Source organism: Rattus norvegicus, chromosome 3 (assembly GCF_036323735.1).
Source record: "Rattus norvegicus strain BN/NHsdMcwi chromosome 3, GRCr8, whole genome shotgun sequence".
Classification (NCBI taxonomy): Eukaryota; Metazoa; Chordata; class Mammalia; order Rodentia; family Muridae; genus Rattus; species Rattus norvegicus.
This window is the reverse complement of record NC_086021.1, coordinates 159,854,583-159,873,604: the sequence shown is the minus strand read 5'-3', so window position 1 is coordinate 159,873,604 and position 19,022 is coordinate 159,854,583. Positions and strand designations below refer to the sequence as shown.

The 19,022-nt window shown below is 47.8% G+C and overlaps 2 protein-coding genes across 10 annotated transcripts in view; one reads left to right on the top strand and one right to left on the bottom strand.

The window, feature by feature from the left end:
• Positions 1–4,154, top strand: part of Apmap (adipocyte plasma membrane associated protein) — a 28,277-nt gene extending 24,123 nt beyond the window's left edge. For 6 of the 7 annotated variants that reach the window (XM_063284289.1, NM_001398965.1, XM_063284288.1 and 3 more), the window contains 3 exons: positions 805–939; positions 1,338–1,530; positions 3,078–4,154. In XM_063284289.1, the coding sequence (XP_063140359.1) occupies positions 805–939; positions 1,338–1,530; positions 3,078–3,287 (538 nt within the window). In that variant the 3' untranslated portion in view covers positions 3,288–4,154. The remainder of the gene's footprint in view (positions 1–804; positions 940–1,337; positions 1,531–3,077) is intronic. The other variant, NM_001398966.1, reaches the window with a different exon arrangement.
• A 3,463-nt stretch (positions 4,155–7,617) lies between these two features.
• On the bottom strand, positions 7,618–16,384 carry Cst7 (cystatin F). 3 transcript variants are annotated; one of them, XM_006235213.5, is made up of 5 exons: positions 16,115–16,384; positions 15,415–15,510; positions 10,879–11,051; positions 8,869–8,985; positions 7,756–8,256 (listed from the first exon to the last, which is right to left on the bottom strand). In XM_006235213.5, exons 1-5 carry the CDS (start codon positions 16,191–16,193, stop codon positions 8,179–8,181), a joined length of 543 nt encoding a protein of 180 aa, XP_006235275.1. In that variant the 5' UTR covers positions 16,194–16,384; the 3' UTR covers positions 7,756–8,178. The 3 variants fall into 3 exon arrangements, with proteins under 3 accessions (NP_001099993.1, XP_006235275.1, XP_038960526.1); XM_039104598.2 differs by having other exon boundaries at positions 15,415–15,507; positions 16,115–16,344; NM_001106523.1 differs by lacking the exon at positions 15,415–15,510 and having other exon boundaries at positions 7,618–8,256; positions 16,115–16,325.
• Between the last annotated feature and the right edge of the window lie 2,638 nt (positions 16,385–19,022).

Sequence of the window (19,022 nt, the reverse complement as noted above, 5' to 3'; positions counted from 1 at the left end):
ACAGGATAGAACAAGGCCTGTCATTGGACGAGAAGGAAGGATGGGCGGGAGAAAAGGTTTAGAGAGGAGGAGGAGACTGGAGTGAAAGAGGGAGAAGCAGGTGAGAGAACATGGAGGCAGATGTTAAGTCCTCTCTGCACATTTACAGGTTGTTGTGAATGTTCTTAAGGGATGGATGTACACAGGGCTTTGTATGTCTAGGTGGGCAATTATATCTTATCAATTGGATCAGAGGTTACTGTGTTGTGTGTTCTTTCATGTGGTGATTTAATTGAATTCAAGAGAATGTGTGGTGGCTGGAGACACTGGACCGCCATGGAATTGGGATGTGTCTGTCTGGCATGGTGGGAACCTGTCTTGAGAACTAGATGGGTAGAGAGATTGTTGCCAGGCTCAGAGGGTAGCCATCAGCAGTGTGATGTGGGATGGAGCAGAGCGGGTGAGAGGCTTTGCTGCCTGAGATGAAGTTATCTACCAGATGTCTTGGGGCACTGCAGTGCCAGACCTAGTGCGGGATAAAAGACAGCATTTATTTTAATTCTACTGCAACAGTCCACCAGTGGGCCTAGGTTTCAGGCCATGCCTCTAAACGCTGGTGTGCTGGCTCTCACTGCGCTGACCTAATTTTCTGGTCAGCAAGGGGATCCGCTGTAGACTGGGAGGGTCCGTACTAGCCAGCCTGGGACCACAGCCACGTAGATGGCTGGCTTGGCTTCTGTCACTCTAGTCACTGTTCCTTTCCCCAAGCCCACAAGAGACCATGGGCTCTTCTCTCTTGTGACTGTTATGTTGGGCCTTCCACAGCTTGTTGGAGTATGATACCGTGACAAAAGAAGTGAAGGTTTTGTTGGACCAGTTGCAGTTCCCTAATGGAGTTCAGCTGTCTCCTGAGGAAGACTTTGTCCTGGTGGCAGAGACAGCTATGGCCAGGATACGAAGGTATGTGTATGGTGTGATGGAGCTTGCCATGGCCTGAGGTTGGATAGACATGAGGTGAATAGATATCTGAGATGCTTCACACCCTGTCTGTAATGAGAAAGTTGAAGTTAGACTGGGTTTGCTTATGTCTCAGCCTTTGCGAAGGTCACAGTACATTGTGCCTTGATTTCATGCCACCAGCAGTCTCTTTCCCTGTAAGGTAGGCTTCGGTTCTTCCTGCCTGTTTAGTCCTTAAGACATCTGTCGTCAGTTTTGTTTGCACTTAGGACAGATAGATGTATTTTATTTTCCAGACATATATGTGAACTAAGACCAGTTTTGTGCTTGGCTAAACACTTTTCCTTAATTTTTTTTTCTTTTTTTTAATTTCTCAATGCTTACTTGGGCATGTTTTTCAGAGTCTATGTGTCTGGCCTGATGAAAGGAGGGGCAGACATGTTTGTGGAGAACATGCCTGGATTTCCTGACAATATCCGGCCCAGCAGCTCTGGCGGGTACTGGGTTGCTGCTGCAACCATTCGTGCTAACCCTGGGTTTTCCATGTTGGATTTCTTATCTGACAAGCCTTTTATCAAGAGAATGATTTTTAAGGTAATTATGAAAATTGATTCCCAAAAGCAAGATGGAAATGAGTCTCACGGTCAGTTTCTTTGGCCTGACTAGTTCTCAAACTTCCAGGGTATAGACAGAATATCTGGTACCTGTCATACCTACTTTTAAGCATTTTATGTGTTCATACAAAGGTGTGTGCCTGGTGAAGACTTGATTTCAAACGTAGGGTCAGCTCTCTGGAGCCATCCAGACAGGCAGGGCTGCCCAGCCTTTGAACCCCAGGGATCTGCCTGTTTCCATGTCCCTAGCTCTGGTCCTGTGCTGCCACTCTGGCTGTTTCCCTGGGTACTTGAGTGGTAAGCACTTTGCTTGCAAAGGGACTTCCCTAGAATTATAAACCGATTTTATTCTTTAGCCTATATTGGAAGTTGAAACATCTGTGCCCTGCCCTTGCCTCCTTCTGTATTCCGTGCTTCTGAGTATTTTGTCATTTACCCTCCTGACTACCCCTTAACCAGGTTCCTCAGAGGCAAAGCTAGGAGATGCAAGCACATGCTTACACTTCTGTTTACTTATTGTATCTATTTAAATTAAAAGTCACAGTATGTGCAAACTGTCTTAAGTGTGACTGAACCCTGTGGACTGCATTTTAGCTTTCTTAGTTCCCTTCGTCTTGTATCTTTCTTGTCTAACACTGAGATGCTTGTATTCCCTTATCCTGCATATATTTCCTTAGTTTTTGAGACAAGATTTTACTAATTGCCTAGATTTGTCTAGAACTCACTTTCTACCTCTCTAGTGCTGGGGTTACAGGTGCACACCGTCTGCCTGCATGTGTTTACTGTTTAATCAGTTCTTCCAAGTACAGCCACACTATAGCCACTGACCCCATCTGAGGAGACTCTGGCCTGGCTCTAATCTTCACACAGCGTTGCTCCTTTCCAGTGGTTTTTTGTTTTTTGTTTTCTTTCTTTTTTTTTTTTTTTTTCAGTGCCAGAAATGCTGTCCCTGCATGAGATTTCTCTCCCTGAACTCTTTATGAGCCCCACAAGACTACCCTGTTGGTAGCTGTGCTCAGAGGTGCCCAGCTCTGTGCAGGGGCATGCCCACAGGGATTGCAGACAGAGCTTCACGGAAGATTGAAAAGTGGGCTTGTTTAGAGGTGATATTGTTAGGATGGACTTACTGACTTAACCTTCTAGTCCCTATCTGAGTGTGCAAGGCTTTAAAACTCCATGATTTGCCTCTTCCACTCCTTGAATATTTATAGAGGACTCGTGGCTCACTTTGGTTAAGCTGTACTGGTTTTGACCCAGTGTTCTGGGCAGGCAAAAATGGTTCTCACCTTGACTTCAGTACAGTAATCTCTTAGAATGTATCTTGCATTTTTCTGTGAATGGCTATGCCATTGCCATCTCTGTAAAGACGGTCTGGTCTGCATGGGAGTGGGAGCCATGATTCTGCTCCTGCCTTAGGAAACCTCCCTGACCCAAGGATGCTGAACTATTCTTAGGTGATGAGAAGTTGTGTGGTCAGTTTGCTTGCAGTCAGAAGGTAAGCTCTCTTCCCTGATACTTCCCTTTCAGCTGTTCAGTCAGGAGACAGTGATGAAGTTTGTACCACGATATAGCCTGGTCCTGGAAGTCAGTGACAGTGGTGCCTTCCGGAGAAGCCTGCATGATCCTGATGGACAGGTGGTCACCTATGTGAGTGAGGCACATGAACACGATGGATACCTGTACCTGGGCTCCTTCAGATCTCCCTTCATCTGCAGACTCAGCCTCCAGTCAATTTAGCCAGCCCAGCAGCTGCCCACACTGTGCATGCCAGGAATCATCACACTCAGTCATATAGGTCTGGAAGGAGCCATGGACATAGCTCTCTTCTGTGTTTCTGCTAGTCCTTGGAAGTGTGCAAGTAGCTGCTGCAACCTGGAGAACATATGGGCCTTACCCATACTTTCTCCCAAGAGGTGTCTCTCACCTGGACTCAATGTCACTTTTAGAGGGAAATAGTGTATCTGCTATGGGGAAGACAAATCATGGAAAGCCATTTCTCTTTAAAAAATATGCTAAGTACAAGGATTCTTTAGTACTTGGAAAGTTTAATACACTTGTCACAGAGCTCAGGGTTTGATGATTAGAGCAGGGGATTAGCTCTATCTGACACCTTCTGTATCTTCATTCTAAAGTGGGGTCATGCTTTTAGGGGTGGTGTGGCGGGTGCCATGGAAGTGGTAATGCATGTGTTGATGCAGGGATTATGCAAGCTGAAACTTGTTCTCAGGGGCCATGTCAGATGTGTGAGAATACCTGGACTCCTGGTTTTCCTCCATAGTAAAGGGGTGTTCTCCCACTCTCTACAAGTCTCTTCATGCCAGAGGGTTTTCAAGACTCCCATTTAGTGGCCAGGAGGATTTCATTGGGTTTCTTTCTGTGACTGCCTTCTCCACTGTAATTGGGTGACCCAGCGAGTTTGGACCTGCCCAGGGGTGTTTTAGAGATGCCCTTTTACGGCCTGATTCCTTTAGACCCACAGATGTGATTAGCGAACTGTTGATGTAATGTTTGTGCTAATGTAATAAGCTCCAAGTTGCTTATTTCTTGGCAAGTATGTTTATATACTGGTCTTAATTTTGATAATAATAAATCATATTAAACCCACTTTTCTGCTGGTTATTCTTTTTGGTAAGGGTATTATTTTAGGGCAAGACAGCCATCTAACTTGCTTAGAAGTGAAGCTAGGGGACCTCTCAGGATACTGAGGGTCCTCAAGTGGCTTCCCTGCTTTGATTCATCCCAGGTCTATCGTTGGCTTTCTCTCCTGTTGGTATTTTCTGCTCCTCGCACTGTTTATTTCCTCCCTGAATTTGAGAATGCTGAAAAGACTGTGTCTCTAGAAGTATTTGAAATGACTTGACAGAAACAGTAGTGAAGAATTAATGATATAAAAATTGAAAAATTGTCAATAGCTGAGAAAACCATTGGCTGGCCCTCCTCTCCTCACGCTCTCATGCTCAGTTGGAGAAGTGGCTGGAGTTTGAGTTGTCCTTCCTAATCCTGTGTCCCCCGCTTGGGACTGGCTTTGTAGAAATAGAGCAACCGTAGATTTATGGTAAGATGGGCTTCAGATCAGGGAATGCAAGTCTCGTTTCATCAGCTAAACAGCTCTCAGTACTGTTTATGGAACTTTATAGGGAAGAGAAATTGAGCAGTCACGTAAGTCCTTTTAATAGCAGTGATATGACTCATCCGTCATGTATGCACGAAAAACTGGGCTATAAGTGAGCTATAAGAACTCTGCCTGACCTGGGCCTCTAAGTTAGCTGGCAGGTCGGTCGGTCTGTCTGTCTGCCTGCCTCTCTCTCTCTCTCTCTCTCTCTCTCTCTCTCTCTCTCTCTCTCTCTCTTTTGAGAAGAACGTTTTGTCTTTAGGACTAAATTCTCACTGGTGAAGTTATTAGGTTTTTTTGTTTTTTTTTTTTAACATTTTTGGCAAAGGACTCTTTTGACTCAGCTGTGCTTTCAGTTCCCAAATGTGATTTCCCGTGTTTCTCTAGTAATTTTGTCATGGTGAGGTGCTAGAGGGTGTTGTCTTCATATGTGGGACAGGCTTTTCTTGTAAACTTAAAGTGAATGTTTTCTAAGATGACTTATTAATATTCTTATAGCATTAATCCAGTCATTAATGACTTGCCTCAATTGTTTAAATCTATTAAGAGTCTGGTTTTGCTTGACAGTGTAATGAGTGTAATGAGTGCCGCTTGACATTTTTATGGTCAGCATACCTGTAGTGAGAATTTTGGTTTCTTTAAAAACTCACTTATGTTTTTGTTTTATTCCAGGTGTGGGATAAGAGGCTGCTTCACAGCAGGTGACAATTATTCATCTCTTGTACTAGGAGGGTTGTGATTATTGTCTAGCTGCAGATAGTTTACGTTTGGAATTCTGGGAACTTGCAGAGGGTATAAATACCAGGAGGCTGCAGCTGGGTGCTGCTGCTGCAGTTAGTCAGTGTTCATGAACAAAGAGATGAGGAGGAATTGGAGATATTCTGACGATGAAGATTGGACTCGATGCCTCTAATCATCAGGAAATAGTCTATAAAGAAGTCTGTATCCCCTTTCCTACCTTTAGCCTTCTTTCTTTCCTACATAGTATTGGAGGGAAGGAAGGGATTAGGGTGAAATAAGTGTTGGAAGGGTAGTAGATATAAGAACCCAATAAAGTAACACACACACACACACACACACACACACACACACACACACACACACACACAAATTGCACCTACACATATCCTTATAGAGTGGTTATGCATAATTCTGAAAGTTTTCCATACTGCCTTACCCATTTTTTTGAGACATGGTCTTGCTACCTTGAGGCTGGTCTTGGACTCCTGGGCTCAGGCCTTTGCCTCAGCTCCTGAGTAGCTAGAACTGTGTGTACCATTCCCAGCTTGCACCTGAGGATGTATGGATGAGCCCTGAGGCTCAAGGGCTAGTGTCTGCTTAGTGCCACAGACAGAACGACTGAGCTGGAGTCCTTGCTGTGATAATTGAGGCATGTTCTGTAAAGCCGAACAGGAGGCAGATGGCCACCTCGAGGCTTTTGAGGCAGTGGCTGCCGCAGTTTGCAGGTCACAGGCTTGGGCACTGCAGAATTCTTTTAAGATTCCTTAGAGGTATATGATGGCCTGAATAGCAGTGGCGTGAGGTGTTCCGTGGGCGGTGAGAGCGATGAGTTATGGAGTGGTAATTGTAGCTCACTTGCCACCTGCAGGGGTCACCAAGCTGAACAGAAGCACGTATTCGAAGCTGCAGTTGTGGGCCTGGCGGTGTGTCTGGTGAGGAGTGTGTGGCAGTGGAATGGCTGGAGGAAGCTATAGGACGTCAGGGTTGAGCTCTGTCAGGGCTTCGGATGGCTAAGGGGAAGCAGGTAGATGAGGCCTTGATGTGTTCTCATTGACAATTAACAAAACCAGAACAGGGGACCCCTCTACTGCTTTATCATGAACATCACACAGCTGTGTCCTGAGGGCTCTGGATATGCCCTGTGACTGCTTGTTTATGTGTGGGGTCGAATGCCTTTCTCAAGAGTTGGCTTTTGAGGTTGGGGATTTAGCTCAGTGGTAGAGCGCTTGCCTAGGAAGCGCAAGGCCCTGGGTTCGGTCCCCAGCTCCGAAACAAAGAACCAAAAAAAAAAGAGTTGGCTTTATTGGTGCCACAAATTGCCAAGTGAAGTCAGTGTCTTGTGTTATTGCTGCTATCATTGTCCCTGAATTAAATTAGCCTGGGGGTCAGGACAAAAATAAAGGGGGATTTAAAGGGCACCAGGGCAGATCACTGTACTGTTCCGTAGTTAGGGCTATAGCGGTTACATTGCCATGCACATTGCATGCAGATTTGCTTTCCTGCTAGTTAACAAGGCTGCATTGCTTCCAGGTGCCCGCATCTTTCTGCTTTGCAGTTCCTTTGAAGAGAGTCTGGAGAAGAAGTTCAGTGAGTGGCCCCTCTGTCCACCCTGGGCTTCCTTGGTATTGAGCCACGGTTTCCTCAGAATGAAGGCTCTGAGACATGGCTGCCAGCCTATTCTGAGTTGACCCTCTGCTCTGCCCCTGTGCATCTTGCAGCTCAAGCTCTGTTGCTGTCTTTCCCAAGTTCTCAGTTCCCTGCAGCCCTTCATCCTTCTAGGGCTCCACACAACCTGTCTATCCCACCCCAGCCCCTTCCTCCAGGCTCCATCTGTGCTGTGTCCCAGTGACTGACTTGGAGGGGTTTGGCCCCATCATTTACCCAACCCTGTATTGATGTTGCTCCCCGTGTGTTGAGGACTCCTAAAGTGTTAGCCTTCATGGCAGCGGAGAGCTTGGGTGCAGGCACGCTTCCTTCAGAAATGCTCCCAGAGTTCCTCATTCCCTGTGGGTGTTGCTACCCTGTTGATGCCAAGGTCTGGGCCAGTTCCTTAGGTCATCAGCACACTTGAGCTTACAGCTTATCACTAGATGAAGCCTCTTGAGGTTTTATGGAAACAAACAAAATTCACCAGGACACCCACTTTCCTGGTTCCTGTAAAGGATGACAGACAGGCCCTGGGTTCGGTCCCCAGCTCCGAAACAAAGAACCAAAAAAAAAAAAAAAGAGTTGGCTTTATTGGTGCCACAAATTGCCAAGTGAAGTCAGTGTCTTGTGTTATTGCTGCTATCATTGTCCCTGAATTAAATTAGCCTGGGGGTCAGGACAAAAATAAAGGGGGATTTAAAGGGCTTTTTAGATAATCAGTCTTTTATTTATGGTAAACCATCCCCACCAGTAATAATCTGATGGTGGTAGATGAGCTGGATACAGAATCTGCTCATGCAGTCAGGTATCAAGAAGCCTCTCACACTACCACCTTGTTCTACCCATGCTCCAGTAATGTCATCAAAGGATTCTCTGTATGCCCACATCCTGAATCTAGGTGTATAGCACTGGAAGAATTAATTTCAGAAGAAAATGTGAATACGGTTAATCTGGCGAGGAGGGCACTCTTCTCCCACCCCAGGCCCCCTAGGACCCACTGGCGTGTCTATCTGCTCACTGGTAAGCAGGCCTTGAGGATCTGAGATGGCCAGGCTGAGGTGGAAAGTGAGGAGCGGGGGACACACGAGTGTCTTTATCATAGCTGTGGTCTTGCTGAAGAGACAGAAGTCAGTGGCAGCGGAGAACAGGCACCTCGAAACTGTGGAGCCAGGGGATCACCCAGACTTCAGAGTAGCAGTGTAATGTCTGAAACAAGCAGAGGAAGGTCTCATCTTAGGACCCAGCTGCTGCTAAGACCCTGCCTGCCTGGGGCAGCTCCCCAGTACCCCTTGTTCATGCCAGACAACTGTGAACTGTGTATGAATGCATATATATTTGCGTGTATTCTCTGCTCAGTCAGTCTGTCCTTACCCAACCTCTAGTTTTTATTTTGAAAATCCTCAAACCTGAACATTGGAATGATTCAAGTATTCTTAGCTGTAATTTTGACATGTTAAAGTTTGCCACATAGCTTTTGCCTTTTCTCTTTAGAGAGATAATATGTAGTAAATACAGCACTTATATTTTATCACATATCCTGTGTCCGTAGGTATTATATATTGATTTCTGTATTGTTTGAAAACTTTTTCTGCTGAAATCTCCCTATCCTACATTCAGAGCATTGCTCTGCAAAGAGACTTGTGGAAGGTGTAGGTCATGTGAGGGCTGGGAAGAGACTGCTTTCAACCCTGTGTCCCTTGAGAGAGTGCCTGCTGCTGCTGTCCTGTGTTCATGATTAGGAGAGAGCATCTCGGGTATGAGGTGTGGACGTGTGCTGCCAGTGGAGGAAGTGCACTCAGTACAGACTCTGCTGCTTACCCGCTTCAAGGCAGGGCTGGTTTGGAAGTCACAGTTGTCCAGTTGGCGGTGCATGGTCTTCCTGCATGTAGTTCGGCCGATTTCCACCTGCAGCATGTATTTCAGGCCTTTTACCACCTGGAGAAACCCAGAGCTGCGTTACTTGGCATAGGATGTAAAGGAGTGTCGTTGCCTCCCCAGCTGCTGAGGCATGTCTTAGAGCAGGTGAGGAGAGCACTGGGGAGCAAGCTCAGGACTTGGCCAGGAGAGCTGCTACAGATGAACAGGCCCACACTTCAGCCATCCCTCTTCCTTTCCTGTTGGCAATGTCTGACGGCCCCTTTTAGGTTTCTGCCTGGAACTTTGCATTCTAGAGAAACCTCAGTGTGGGGTTGCCACAGCCACAGGTAAAGACCCACCCTCTCCCTCTTATCTGTCATCTCATTTCAACCTACCCAGCAACCGCCATTTTAACCCTCAGTGATGTTTAAATGGATGTCAAGCCCGCTGACTTCTGTATTGCTTGTGGGCATACATGGTACCTGCTTGATTCTACACTCTTATGGGAACTGGTTTATTTTGAGTTTCATAATAATAGTTCTTCTCTACTCGGACACAGCCATGACTTAGTTCTGCATAGTCGGAAAGTTTCTCAATTTTTAGTCCTAGTCTTTAGTCCCAAATAGCATGTGAAACAGTTTCAACATCACAGGAGTACAGAGGGACAGTGCTCATCTCCCTTATGGGGACCTTGGGCACTCAGGCTTAGGATCTGATTGAGGAGTGTGCCCAAAGCATCCTTTCTTACAGAACCTTACACTTTTTAAGAGTTTATAACGTTCAGTTTCTAAAGCAGCAGATGATGCTTTACAAAGATCACTACCAATCAGGTCTTGGTTCAGTCTCAAACTGTTCCCAACATAGGAGACAGTTACTCTGATGAGCCTCTCCCTTATAAAAGGAAAGGGGGGAGTTGTAGGGCAGTGGGCTGTGAAAGGTATCCTGGTTCTCGGTTGAAACCTGGTGACCCTGAAGGGACGGTAGGCGTCCCTTCATATTGCTGTCATATTGCTACAGCCCCCATATTCCCCAGTAGAGAGGTTTGTGGCCATCAGTCACATAGGAGCAGCACCCCAAGCCCTCCCACATGTAGATAAGGTATCCCCAAGCTCTGACCAAGCCAATAGGAAGTACCTACTGTCAGACCCCGACCCACCCCAAAACTGTATATCAGGATCCTATTCCAGAAGGAGTGTGAGAATTAAAAAAAAGTCACCCTGGCCCTGTGGCCCAGAACGAACATGAGTGCTGTAAAGCCACCATCCTCAGAGCAGGGCCTTTCTGTAGCCTTTTTCCTCTAGGCTCCAGCACACAGTGTATGTCTTCTGAAGTCAGCTTCATGTTGGCAGAGTGCCGCCAGAGCCTCGGTGTACAGCAAATGAGAGACTGCCAAGACTCTCCCTCCTGCCATGTTAACACATGTTCTTGGGACGCAAGGGTTAGCAAGGCTGTTGTACCCCTAAGGTACTCTGGGCAGGAAAGTTCTGAGTGGATATAATCAATCACCAAGAAGGCAGGCTTTGAATGGTGATACTTGGGCAGGCTGGAGGAAAAGTGGGCTTGTAGGTTTGAGAAGGGAGTAGGCCCGTTTATAGGAGGAAAGTGAATGGATGCCATGGGAAGTAGTGCAGTGGCTTTGTGACTGTGGACAAGGGATAATGACAGGAAATGATCTGGACCTGGACCCTGGCAGGGCAGCCCTCACTGGTACTGTTGTGCCTCCCTGCCAGGCTGTCAGCCTGGGCACACCACTCTAGGACCCTGCCATTTCTCACTGCTCCTGATGGACTCTGGCCAGAGGTTTAGTGGTTTTACTAAAAAGGAAAAGGTCCCAGGGTGTTAGGCTCAGCGCTGGGTCACACTGGTCTTGGCTACAGCCCAACTCCTGCTCTAGTGTTGTAGGTAATAGGTTATGTGGCCCAGCTTCCCAGAGCTGTCCTGAGGTGCCAGCTATTGGTCCTAGTGCCTCACCTGTACCAGGGCTTTGCTGACATGGGACTCCTTGAACAAAAATATGTCATTTGTGCAGTTGTTGAACTTTTCCACACTGTGCCTGGCGGCCTTAAGCACTCCTGGGTTATTGGTCTTTATTGTTTTGGGGAATCCCGGCTCCACACCGGAGTTCAAATCTTTGGAACAAAAATCTGAAAGAAATGAAGCAGACAAAAACATTGAGGTCGGGAATACTGAGTCAAAGGGTCTTGCCTCATCTCCTGGTGGTACCCAGTTCTCTAAGTCCTAACCCCTCCTCTACTATCGCCTGTGTGCCTGTCACTTGTTTACTTCACTCCCTGACTACTGTGCACCCCCATGATGCCTGAAGTTAACAGACGCCAAGGCTGAACAATAGTATAGTTGCTGTCCCCTAGTCCCTGTCTACATGACCTTTTTCAGAACTCAGAGTTATTCTCAACATGGGCTGCCAGGCAGCAAAACTCCAGACAGGAAATGTGTTAGAATTTGCTCAGACTGGTCCTTGAGGCTGGCTGTCATCCCCCTGGTGTCCCTCCTGCAGTCTCACACCTTGTCAGAGCAGCCCGAGTCTAGCCTAAGTCAGGTACACCTTAAACACGGCCCACAACTCCACCACTGCGATGTACTGGCTCCTGAGGTATCGGTATACAGCTCTTCTCTCGTGTTGAGTGAATGTTATCTGGTGAGTTTTGGGTCCAGAGTCTGGTATGCTATGGGTATGAGAGCGTGGTCAGCTGGCTTCCACCCAGACCTGGTTTCCTGTACCAAGGAATCCATATTTGTAAAAAATGAAGGGCATATATCTTACAGCCAGATATACTGTGGAATCCCAGCGTCTCTTCTTGGGATTCCCTGCTCCCAGAGGCATTGGTGTGACTGATCCCGAAGACCCACCTCACTAGAGATCTTGATCCAGTCAGTCCCTTGCTTAGCTTATTCATAGGATCGGTCTTCAGTGTCCCCCAGACCAGACTGGTGAGGTAAGGAGGGCAGGGCTTGGTCAGGTGTATGTGTTTAATCACTCGGCTTCAGGGTCCGGACTTTATCGTTAGGGAAATAGAAGAATCAGCGAACCAGTTGGCGCCCTACAGCAGAAAGTGGCTTGTAGTTCTTAATGTCTTGAATTTGCGTTTCTCTTTATTTTTAACTTCTTTTTCAATGGTCAGAGGCTGAGTCTCATATGAAAATAAAGGGCCGATGAGATGACTTGGGGTAAAGGTGCCTGCTGCTGAGCCTGATCTCAGCTAAATTTGATCCTAGTGAGAGGAGAGAACCAACTCTCAAGTTGTTCTTGAACTTCCACAGTTGTCCACATGTGGCCGCACATATAAATAAGTGTAATAAAAATTAAAATGCAATGAAAATAAAAAGCTCAAGGCTGGGAGGCATAGCAGGGCTTTAAATTGGTAAATGGATGTTTTTTAGACTTTGTTGGGATATGGGTATTCGGTAGCTGTCTAGACTGGACACTAAGGTGCAGGTGCTGGCTGGTGTGGCTGTGGTGTTGTTTCAACTATAGATACCAAGTTATCTTTGGGGACAAGATGCTCCCTCTATCCCAGTGACTGAGTAGATGGTGGTCGAGGCCCAGTGGAAGTAGATTGAGAAATATTTTTTTACCTTGAGCTGGGGGTTAGGAATTAATACTATAGGTAGATGACATCTCAGAACTGGAAGACAGGGAGGTTTGGGTTCCACCAGAAGACTTTTCTGTGAGAGCTTGGGGAAGGTTTTAGGGAAAGAGTCAGTTTTTTTTTAAAAACATGATCTTTAAACAGGCTTTCTGTCCATGTGGCCACTAGAATCGTGATACCCAAGGTGTGGTGGTCAGGCCTGTTGGACACTGTTCGGTAAGGGAACTTGTCACACCAGATGTGAGAGATAGGGGTATCTCAGGTGAAAGGGAGGTCCTTCCTGGATATCAGTGATCTCTCAGAGAACCTCAAATGATAAACAATAGAGAAGGCTGTTCTCATGCTTATTTGAACCTGATTGGGGAGAGCCAGGGCAGCACGGCAAGCATCACCTGTAGTCTATTATCTGCTGCCTGCTACAGGACTTTTGTGTGCCAAGGGGAGAGTGGTATAGTAGAGGAGCCATGATCATTGGGACACAGGACTTTGAGGCGTGCTATCTTCTCTTAAAGGGAGGCCAGCAGTGTGTGACCAAGCAGGGTCTCTCCTCGCAAAGGGCTTCCAAGCTAGAGAGCAAGATCCAGTTAGAGCTTATAGTTGTTTCTAGGCTTTCTAGGCATGGGCCCCTAAAGCCTTTTATCCTAGGTAGCATACTGTTAGTGTTCTTGTCCAGTAGGACTTTGGGACCTGGTCTGGTCTGTAGATCTCTCATAGCTGAGTCCTCTACAGTCTCCTCTGGACTGTTCTAGTTTGCTCTCAAGCCCTTTATGTTCTCACAGAAGCCGAGGAAGTCTGAGGACTGGTGTGGTGGTAGGGCAAATGCCAGGCTCTACCCAGCTGCAGGGGAACCACCCATATCCTGTACCTCTTAGGGCCCCTCACCTATACCATCAAAATCCATTGAGACTATGCCTTTCCCATGAGTTGTATGGGTCATCTTATGCTTTGAGATCTGAGTTGTGAGGGCGGGGTGGGCTTCTTCGAGGCAGCATCGTCTCCTCATGTGCTGGATGCTGATACTTTTTTTCTGGGATTAACTACTCTGTCTTTACCAACTGGGACACCCAGTGTTAGAATCTCAGCTGTTCTTCTCCTTGGCTGTGCTGGCTCGGGCAAGCTACTTAACCTTTTTGAGCCTCTGTGTCCCATCTGTAATTGGAGATGATGATGACCCTGACCTCGCAGGGTAAGAATAAACAAGGCAGTTTGCATGAAGCAATAGTCAGCATCATCTAGGACTATCAGGCACTGCAGCAAGGATCTCTGAGGACAAACATGTTCATGGGAGGTCTTAGCACAGAGGCTAGGCTCATCCAGACCCAGACTCAACCTGCACCAGCTTCTAGAACTTTCTGTGGAACCCATTATAGCCAGGCCTAGTTATGCCTTTAGCCCTTGCGATGGGGAGCAGGTGGTTACATGGCTGTGGGTTTCTTGCCTAAGCAAACAAACGTCCTCTGCAAGTCCTACTGGGAAGGGGCAGGAGATGAGGCAAAGGGTGATCACCAGCAGGGAACCTTTGTGGAAGAAGTGACACATTGAGAAAGAAGGCTTCCCGTTCTCACCAACAGCAAAGAGGCAGAGACAATGGATGTGGCAATTTCCTAAATTCTGAAGATTGGGGCTACTGCTCCTGGCAGTTTAACTCCTAGGCACAGAGAGATGGCATTTGCTCAGATCAGACACATTCAGTATCCCTGTTGCCTTGCCTTGGACTCACAGAGGGTTTCAGAATTCCACAGGAAGTAGGCAAGGAGGGAAGGAGGGAGGGAGGGAGGGAGGGAGGGAGGGAGGGAGAGAGGGGGGGAGGAGAGAGAGAGAGGCAGAGAGATAGACGGACAGAGAGACAGAGAGACAGAGATACAGAGAGAGAGACAGAGACATTAAAGATCCAGGTTCCCAACTGTTTGAGAGGGGCTTGAGAGTACCCCATGTTGCAGCCAAGGCCCTTACTGGAAATATCAGGAAGGGTGGTACCCAGTGGGTAGAGATGGGGTTCATTAGCACAGCAGAGCAAAGGCCTGGCCACTGACTTGTATGCAAGGGTGGACACTGTAGGGAGTACCCCAGGCCTCTAAGCACTTTGTGAGTATCATCACCGAGCCACTTTCTCTAAGACTCTCAGGTCTGGTATCTCAAAGGGCAGGGTGAAGGAAGTTCAATAACATATGGTAGGTATGGGGCTTATAGTAACCCCAGGTTCCAGTGTGAGGGTGGTGTTCATTTGGGTCTGGGCAAAGAGGCCTGCCTGAAGGGTGGCCCAGAGAAGCTGCTGAGGGCAGGAGGAATGGAGAGGACTCCTTTCAGCTCACATGCTAGGGGGAAGGTAACATGATAGAGTCAGGGGACTGGCAGTCCTCCAGTATCCTCCGCAACAGCTGCCTTGTGGTGTTAACTATAACGTGGTGGATGTGGCCACTGTGTTAAATTCAGCCTCAGAGGAGGCAAACACAGCATCTTCAAAACACTGAGTATAAAGTCTGAACCCCCAGGACTGGTGAGACAGCCAGGACCAATGTCTTCCCCAGATCTCTCACATAGAGGGATAAGAGGGCTTTGGAGCATGAACACCCAGCTTCTGCCCCAAGTTTCTCTCTGGACAACTGGGGCAAAGGAACTGAAGGGAGGCTAGGAAGGGCCTCCTGGTAAGCACTATGGCTGCTGGGAACAGGGAATGGGGAGGCAAGGTCTGTAGCCTGACCTGTGCTTTGTGCTTTCTCCTCTCTTAACAGTTAACTACCTGTTTGCCAACCACCCCCTGAGCTGCTATGGCTCCTCCTTATCTCAGAGCAGAAGCTCCCCCCTCTCCATTGTTGTTCTTTCTCCACAGTGCCCAATTCACAGCATATACTTGGGTCTTGGATTGGAGGCTCTGTCCTACTGTGTCTCTTCCACTTACTTCTTGGCACCTGACTTGCCGTGAAGCGGGATTCCATGTCCTTGGCGTCTCTTCGGTATTCCTTTCCACTGCCGCCCAGTGACCAGACCCAGCCTGCTTTAAGGAGGAAGAATGACAAAAGCCTTATGTGTAAGCGCTGTCCTGATCTGCTGGGAGGTGGTCAGCTATCAGCTTTTTTTGTCAGTTAGAGGCAGGGCCCTCAAACTTTATCTATGTGCTGAATCTGCTTGCTGGGGCAGACATCTCCCAGCTCTCTGTAGGGAAACACGCATTCGCGGCTGCTGGTTCGCAAGTTAGCTAACCTGGCCGTATCTCAGCTTCTCAACACAGACGACCTCCACCCCTCACTGGCCACTAACACATTGGCTTGATAATACGTGTCTTACTGGGGTCTCTGCAGTAAAGGCAGTTAGAAAAGTAAAGCTGTCAGATACAGACTAATTGAGTGAGGCCCTTGAACAGAAGAGAACAGAAGTTGCTCTCTCTATCCCTGCGGCCGCTGCTGTGCTTGATCCCTGATGTCTATTCTCCTTGGAAGTAGCTGCTGCCAGGATCCAGAGCCCCTTATGAGGGTCTTACGCAGGGTTCCAAGAGTGTCCTGGGAAAGAATGAAGACTAGCAGGCCAGGGTCCCCATACTTCAAGTACTACAAGATGGTCAGTAAGTACTCTGGGATGGGGCCAGATGACCCTTCTCTTACCTGAGGTGTATGCCCCATGGGCGTCAGATGTTAGGCAGCAGAGGGCAAGCAGCATGGCCAGCCACATGGCTGTGTGCATGAGGGTAGCATGTAGTGGGGCGAGGCTGAGCAGAGGTGCTTGTCAAGCAAAGCTCCAGGACCAGGGCAGGGTGGGATAGCTTTGATGGGGCGTGGTTTCTTGCTGAATCATTTTAACCAGAAGCGCTTCATCTTCAGGACTTGGGGCCACAAGAGCAACCACTTCCTTTAAAGAAGTTTCCAAGCTGTGATCATTTGCAGGGGGAGAAGGGGGGAGAGAAGTGAGACCAATGAGCCAAGCACCCTCCCCCTTGCCCCGGGGAAGGAGGAGGCAGTTTTCTGTCACTCACCACACACAGGAGATGCTGATGTGAAGAAACCAGGGGATTTTCAAAAGCAGTCACTTGACTGTCCTCTCTCCCCTCCTCTACATTTGTAGCCTCTCTCCCCTCCTGCATTCTAGCATTCAGAATAGCCCACTTCAAGAGACAAGAAACTGTGCTGCCCATGTATGAGGGGTTATCTTACCTGCACGAAAGCTACTCGTACTTTCCAAAGTCCCTGGGAAGGAATATTGGCATGTGGCTTCTGCAGACAGGAGCTCAGCACCACGTGGGCTGAGTTACTGATCATGGCCCACTCTGGGCTCAAAGCTATTAAAAAGAGAGGAAATTATGTGAATAGAGGTCTGATTCTGGCCGTGCTTCTTTCTGCCCAGCTCATGGTGTGGAGCGGGTACCTACACCCAGCTACCTGAATCTGAATCTAGGCTTTGCCTCACAACACCTGCTGTCATTAGACTAGGAATAACCCATGCAACTCAATTACCTCTGGGGAGTTGGGAAGCACTGGAGTTTCTTTAGTATAAAGGCTCAGGGTAGCAGCAGAGCAAGCTCTAATTGGCTTCTAATCTCACAGGACTAGGCTAGGAAGGTAGTGTGAAAGGATGCCTGGGTCTTGCTTGTTCCTGAGGAGACACATGGGGCTCCCAGATATAATCAGACATACAGATATAATCAGATCCTGGGTGCTCAGGGGAAGATCTGATCCAGGTGAGTTCTGCTGGGTCCTACTAAATTTCAAATAGGGCAGATAGGGTCTGTGGGGCATGGACAAGCTATGTAATCTGAGGTCCCAGTAGGTTTTTGGGTGCTTTGAGAGTTATTGTTTGAGTAGCATGGTATTTAGTGCTGTGAGTGGCAGGTAGTATTCAGTAAGTGGTGGCTGTTACAACAACCCCCATGGTCCTTCCATATTGGGTCTTGGGATCCTTATTTTTGACTGCTAGGGTGTGGGACAAGATGTCTTCAGTATATATGAGATAGACTAGTACCTGCTTCAAACATCCACTGAGGGCTGGAGAGCTGGCTCGGCAGTTAAGAGCACTGACTGCTCTTCTAGAGGTCCTGAGTTCAACTCCCAGCAACCACATGGTGGCTCACAAGCATCTGTAATGGGATCTGATGCCCTCTTATGGCATGTCTGAGGACAGTGACAGTGTATCCACATACATGAAATAAATCATATACCATATAAGGTCTGAAAGCTTCTGTGGAGACCTAAAAGAGAACCTCATCTTCTATAGTTCCCAAAATTGTTGAAAATAAAATGCAGAATCTCATTTTCCAGTTATCTGTGGAGAAGTAGAAGTCCATCCTTGCAGAAAGCATTTGAAGTGAGAACACTGATTCCAAAAGAATGGGATCCTGCAAGTTGGAATGGAAGGTATGGGAAGATTCCAGTGAGCAGGGATACTGAGCCCCTGAATGCTTTTAATTAATTGATAATTAATTAATTTTTACACTCCAGATTTTATTACCCTCCTGGTCCACACTCCCCCCCACCTCCCAAGAGTTCCACATCCCATACCTCCTCCCCACCCTTCCTGCACCCTCCCCCCCATCTCCACATGGATGTTCCCACCCCACCCATTCCAACGGACCTCTAAACTTCCTGGGGCCTCCCATTTCTTGAAGGTTAGGTGCATCTTCTCTAACAGAACCCAGACCCAAGTCCTCTGCTGTATGTGTGTTGGAGGCCTCATCTCAGCTGATGTATGCTGCCTGATTGGTGATCCAGTATCTGAGAAATCTCAAGAGTCCAGGTTAATTGAGACTGCTGGTCCTCCTATAGGGTTGCCCTCCTCCTTAGCTTCCTCCAGCTCTCCCCTGATTCAACCAGAGGGGTCAGCAGCTTCTGTTTGTTGGTTGGGTGCACATATCTGCATCTGACTCAGCTGCCTGTTGGGTCTTTTGGAAAGCAGTCATAGTAGGTCCCTTTTTGTGAGTGCCCCATAGCTTCAGTAATGGTGTCAGGTCTTGGGGGCTCCCCTTGAGCTGGATCCCACTTTGGGCCTGTTGCTGGACCTTCTTTTCCTCAGGCTCTTCTGCATTTCCATCCCTGCATTTCTTTCAGACAGGAAGAATTATGGGTCAGAGCTTTGGCTGTGAGATAACAACCTCAGCCCTCACTTGATGGCCTATCTTTCTGCTGGAGATGGATTCAATAAGTTCCCTCTCCCCACTGTAGGGCCTTTCATCTCCTGAGAGTCTCTCACTTCCCAGGTCTCTGGTACATTCTAGAGGGTCCTCCCAACCTCCCTCCTCCTGAGGCCACCTGTTTCTATTCTTTCTGCTGACCCTCAGGGCTTAGGTCCTTTTCCCCCTGACCCAATACCAGATCATGATCCCCTCTCCCCCAACCCCTTCTCCTTTCCCTTCCCTGTGCCTCCCTTCCTTCCCCCTTGTGGTTGCTTTCTTCTCCCTCTCAAGTGGAACTGAGGCGTCCTCACTTGGGCCCTTTAGCTTGTTGACCTTTTTGAGTTCCGAGAACTGTATCTTGGGTATTCTGTACTTTTTTTGTGGCTAATATCCACTTGTTAGTGAAACAT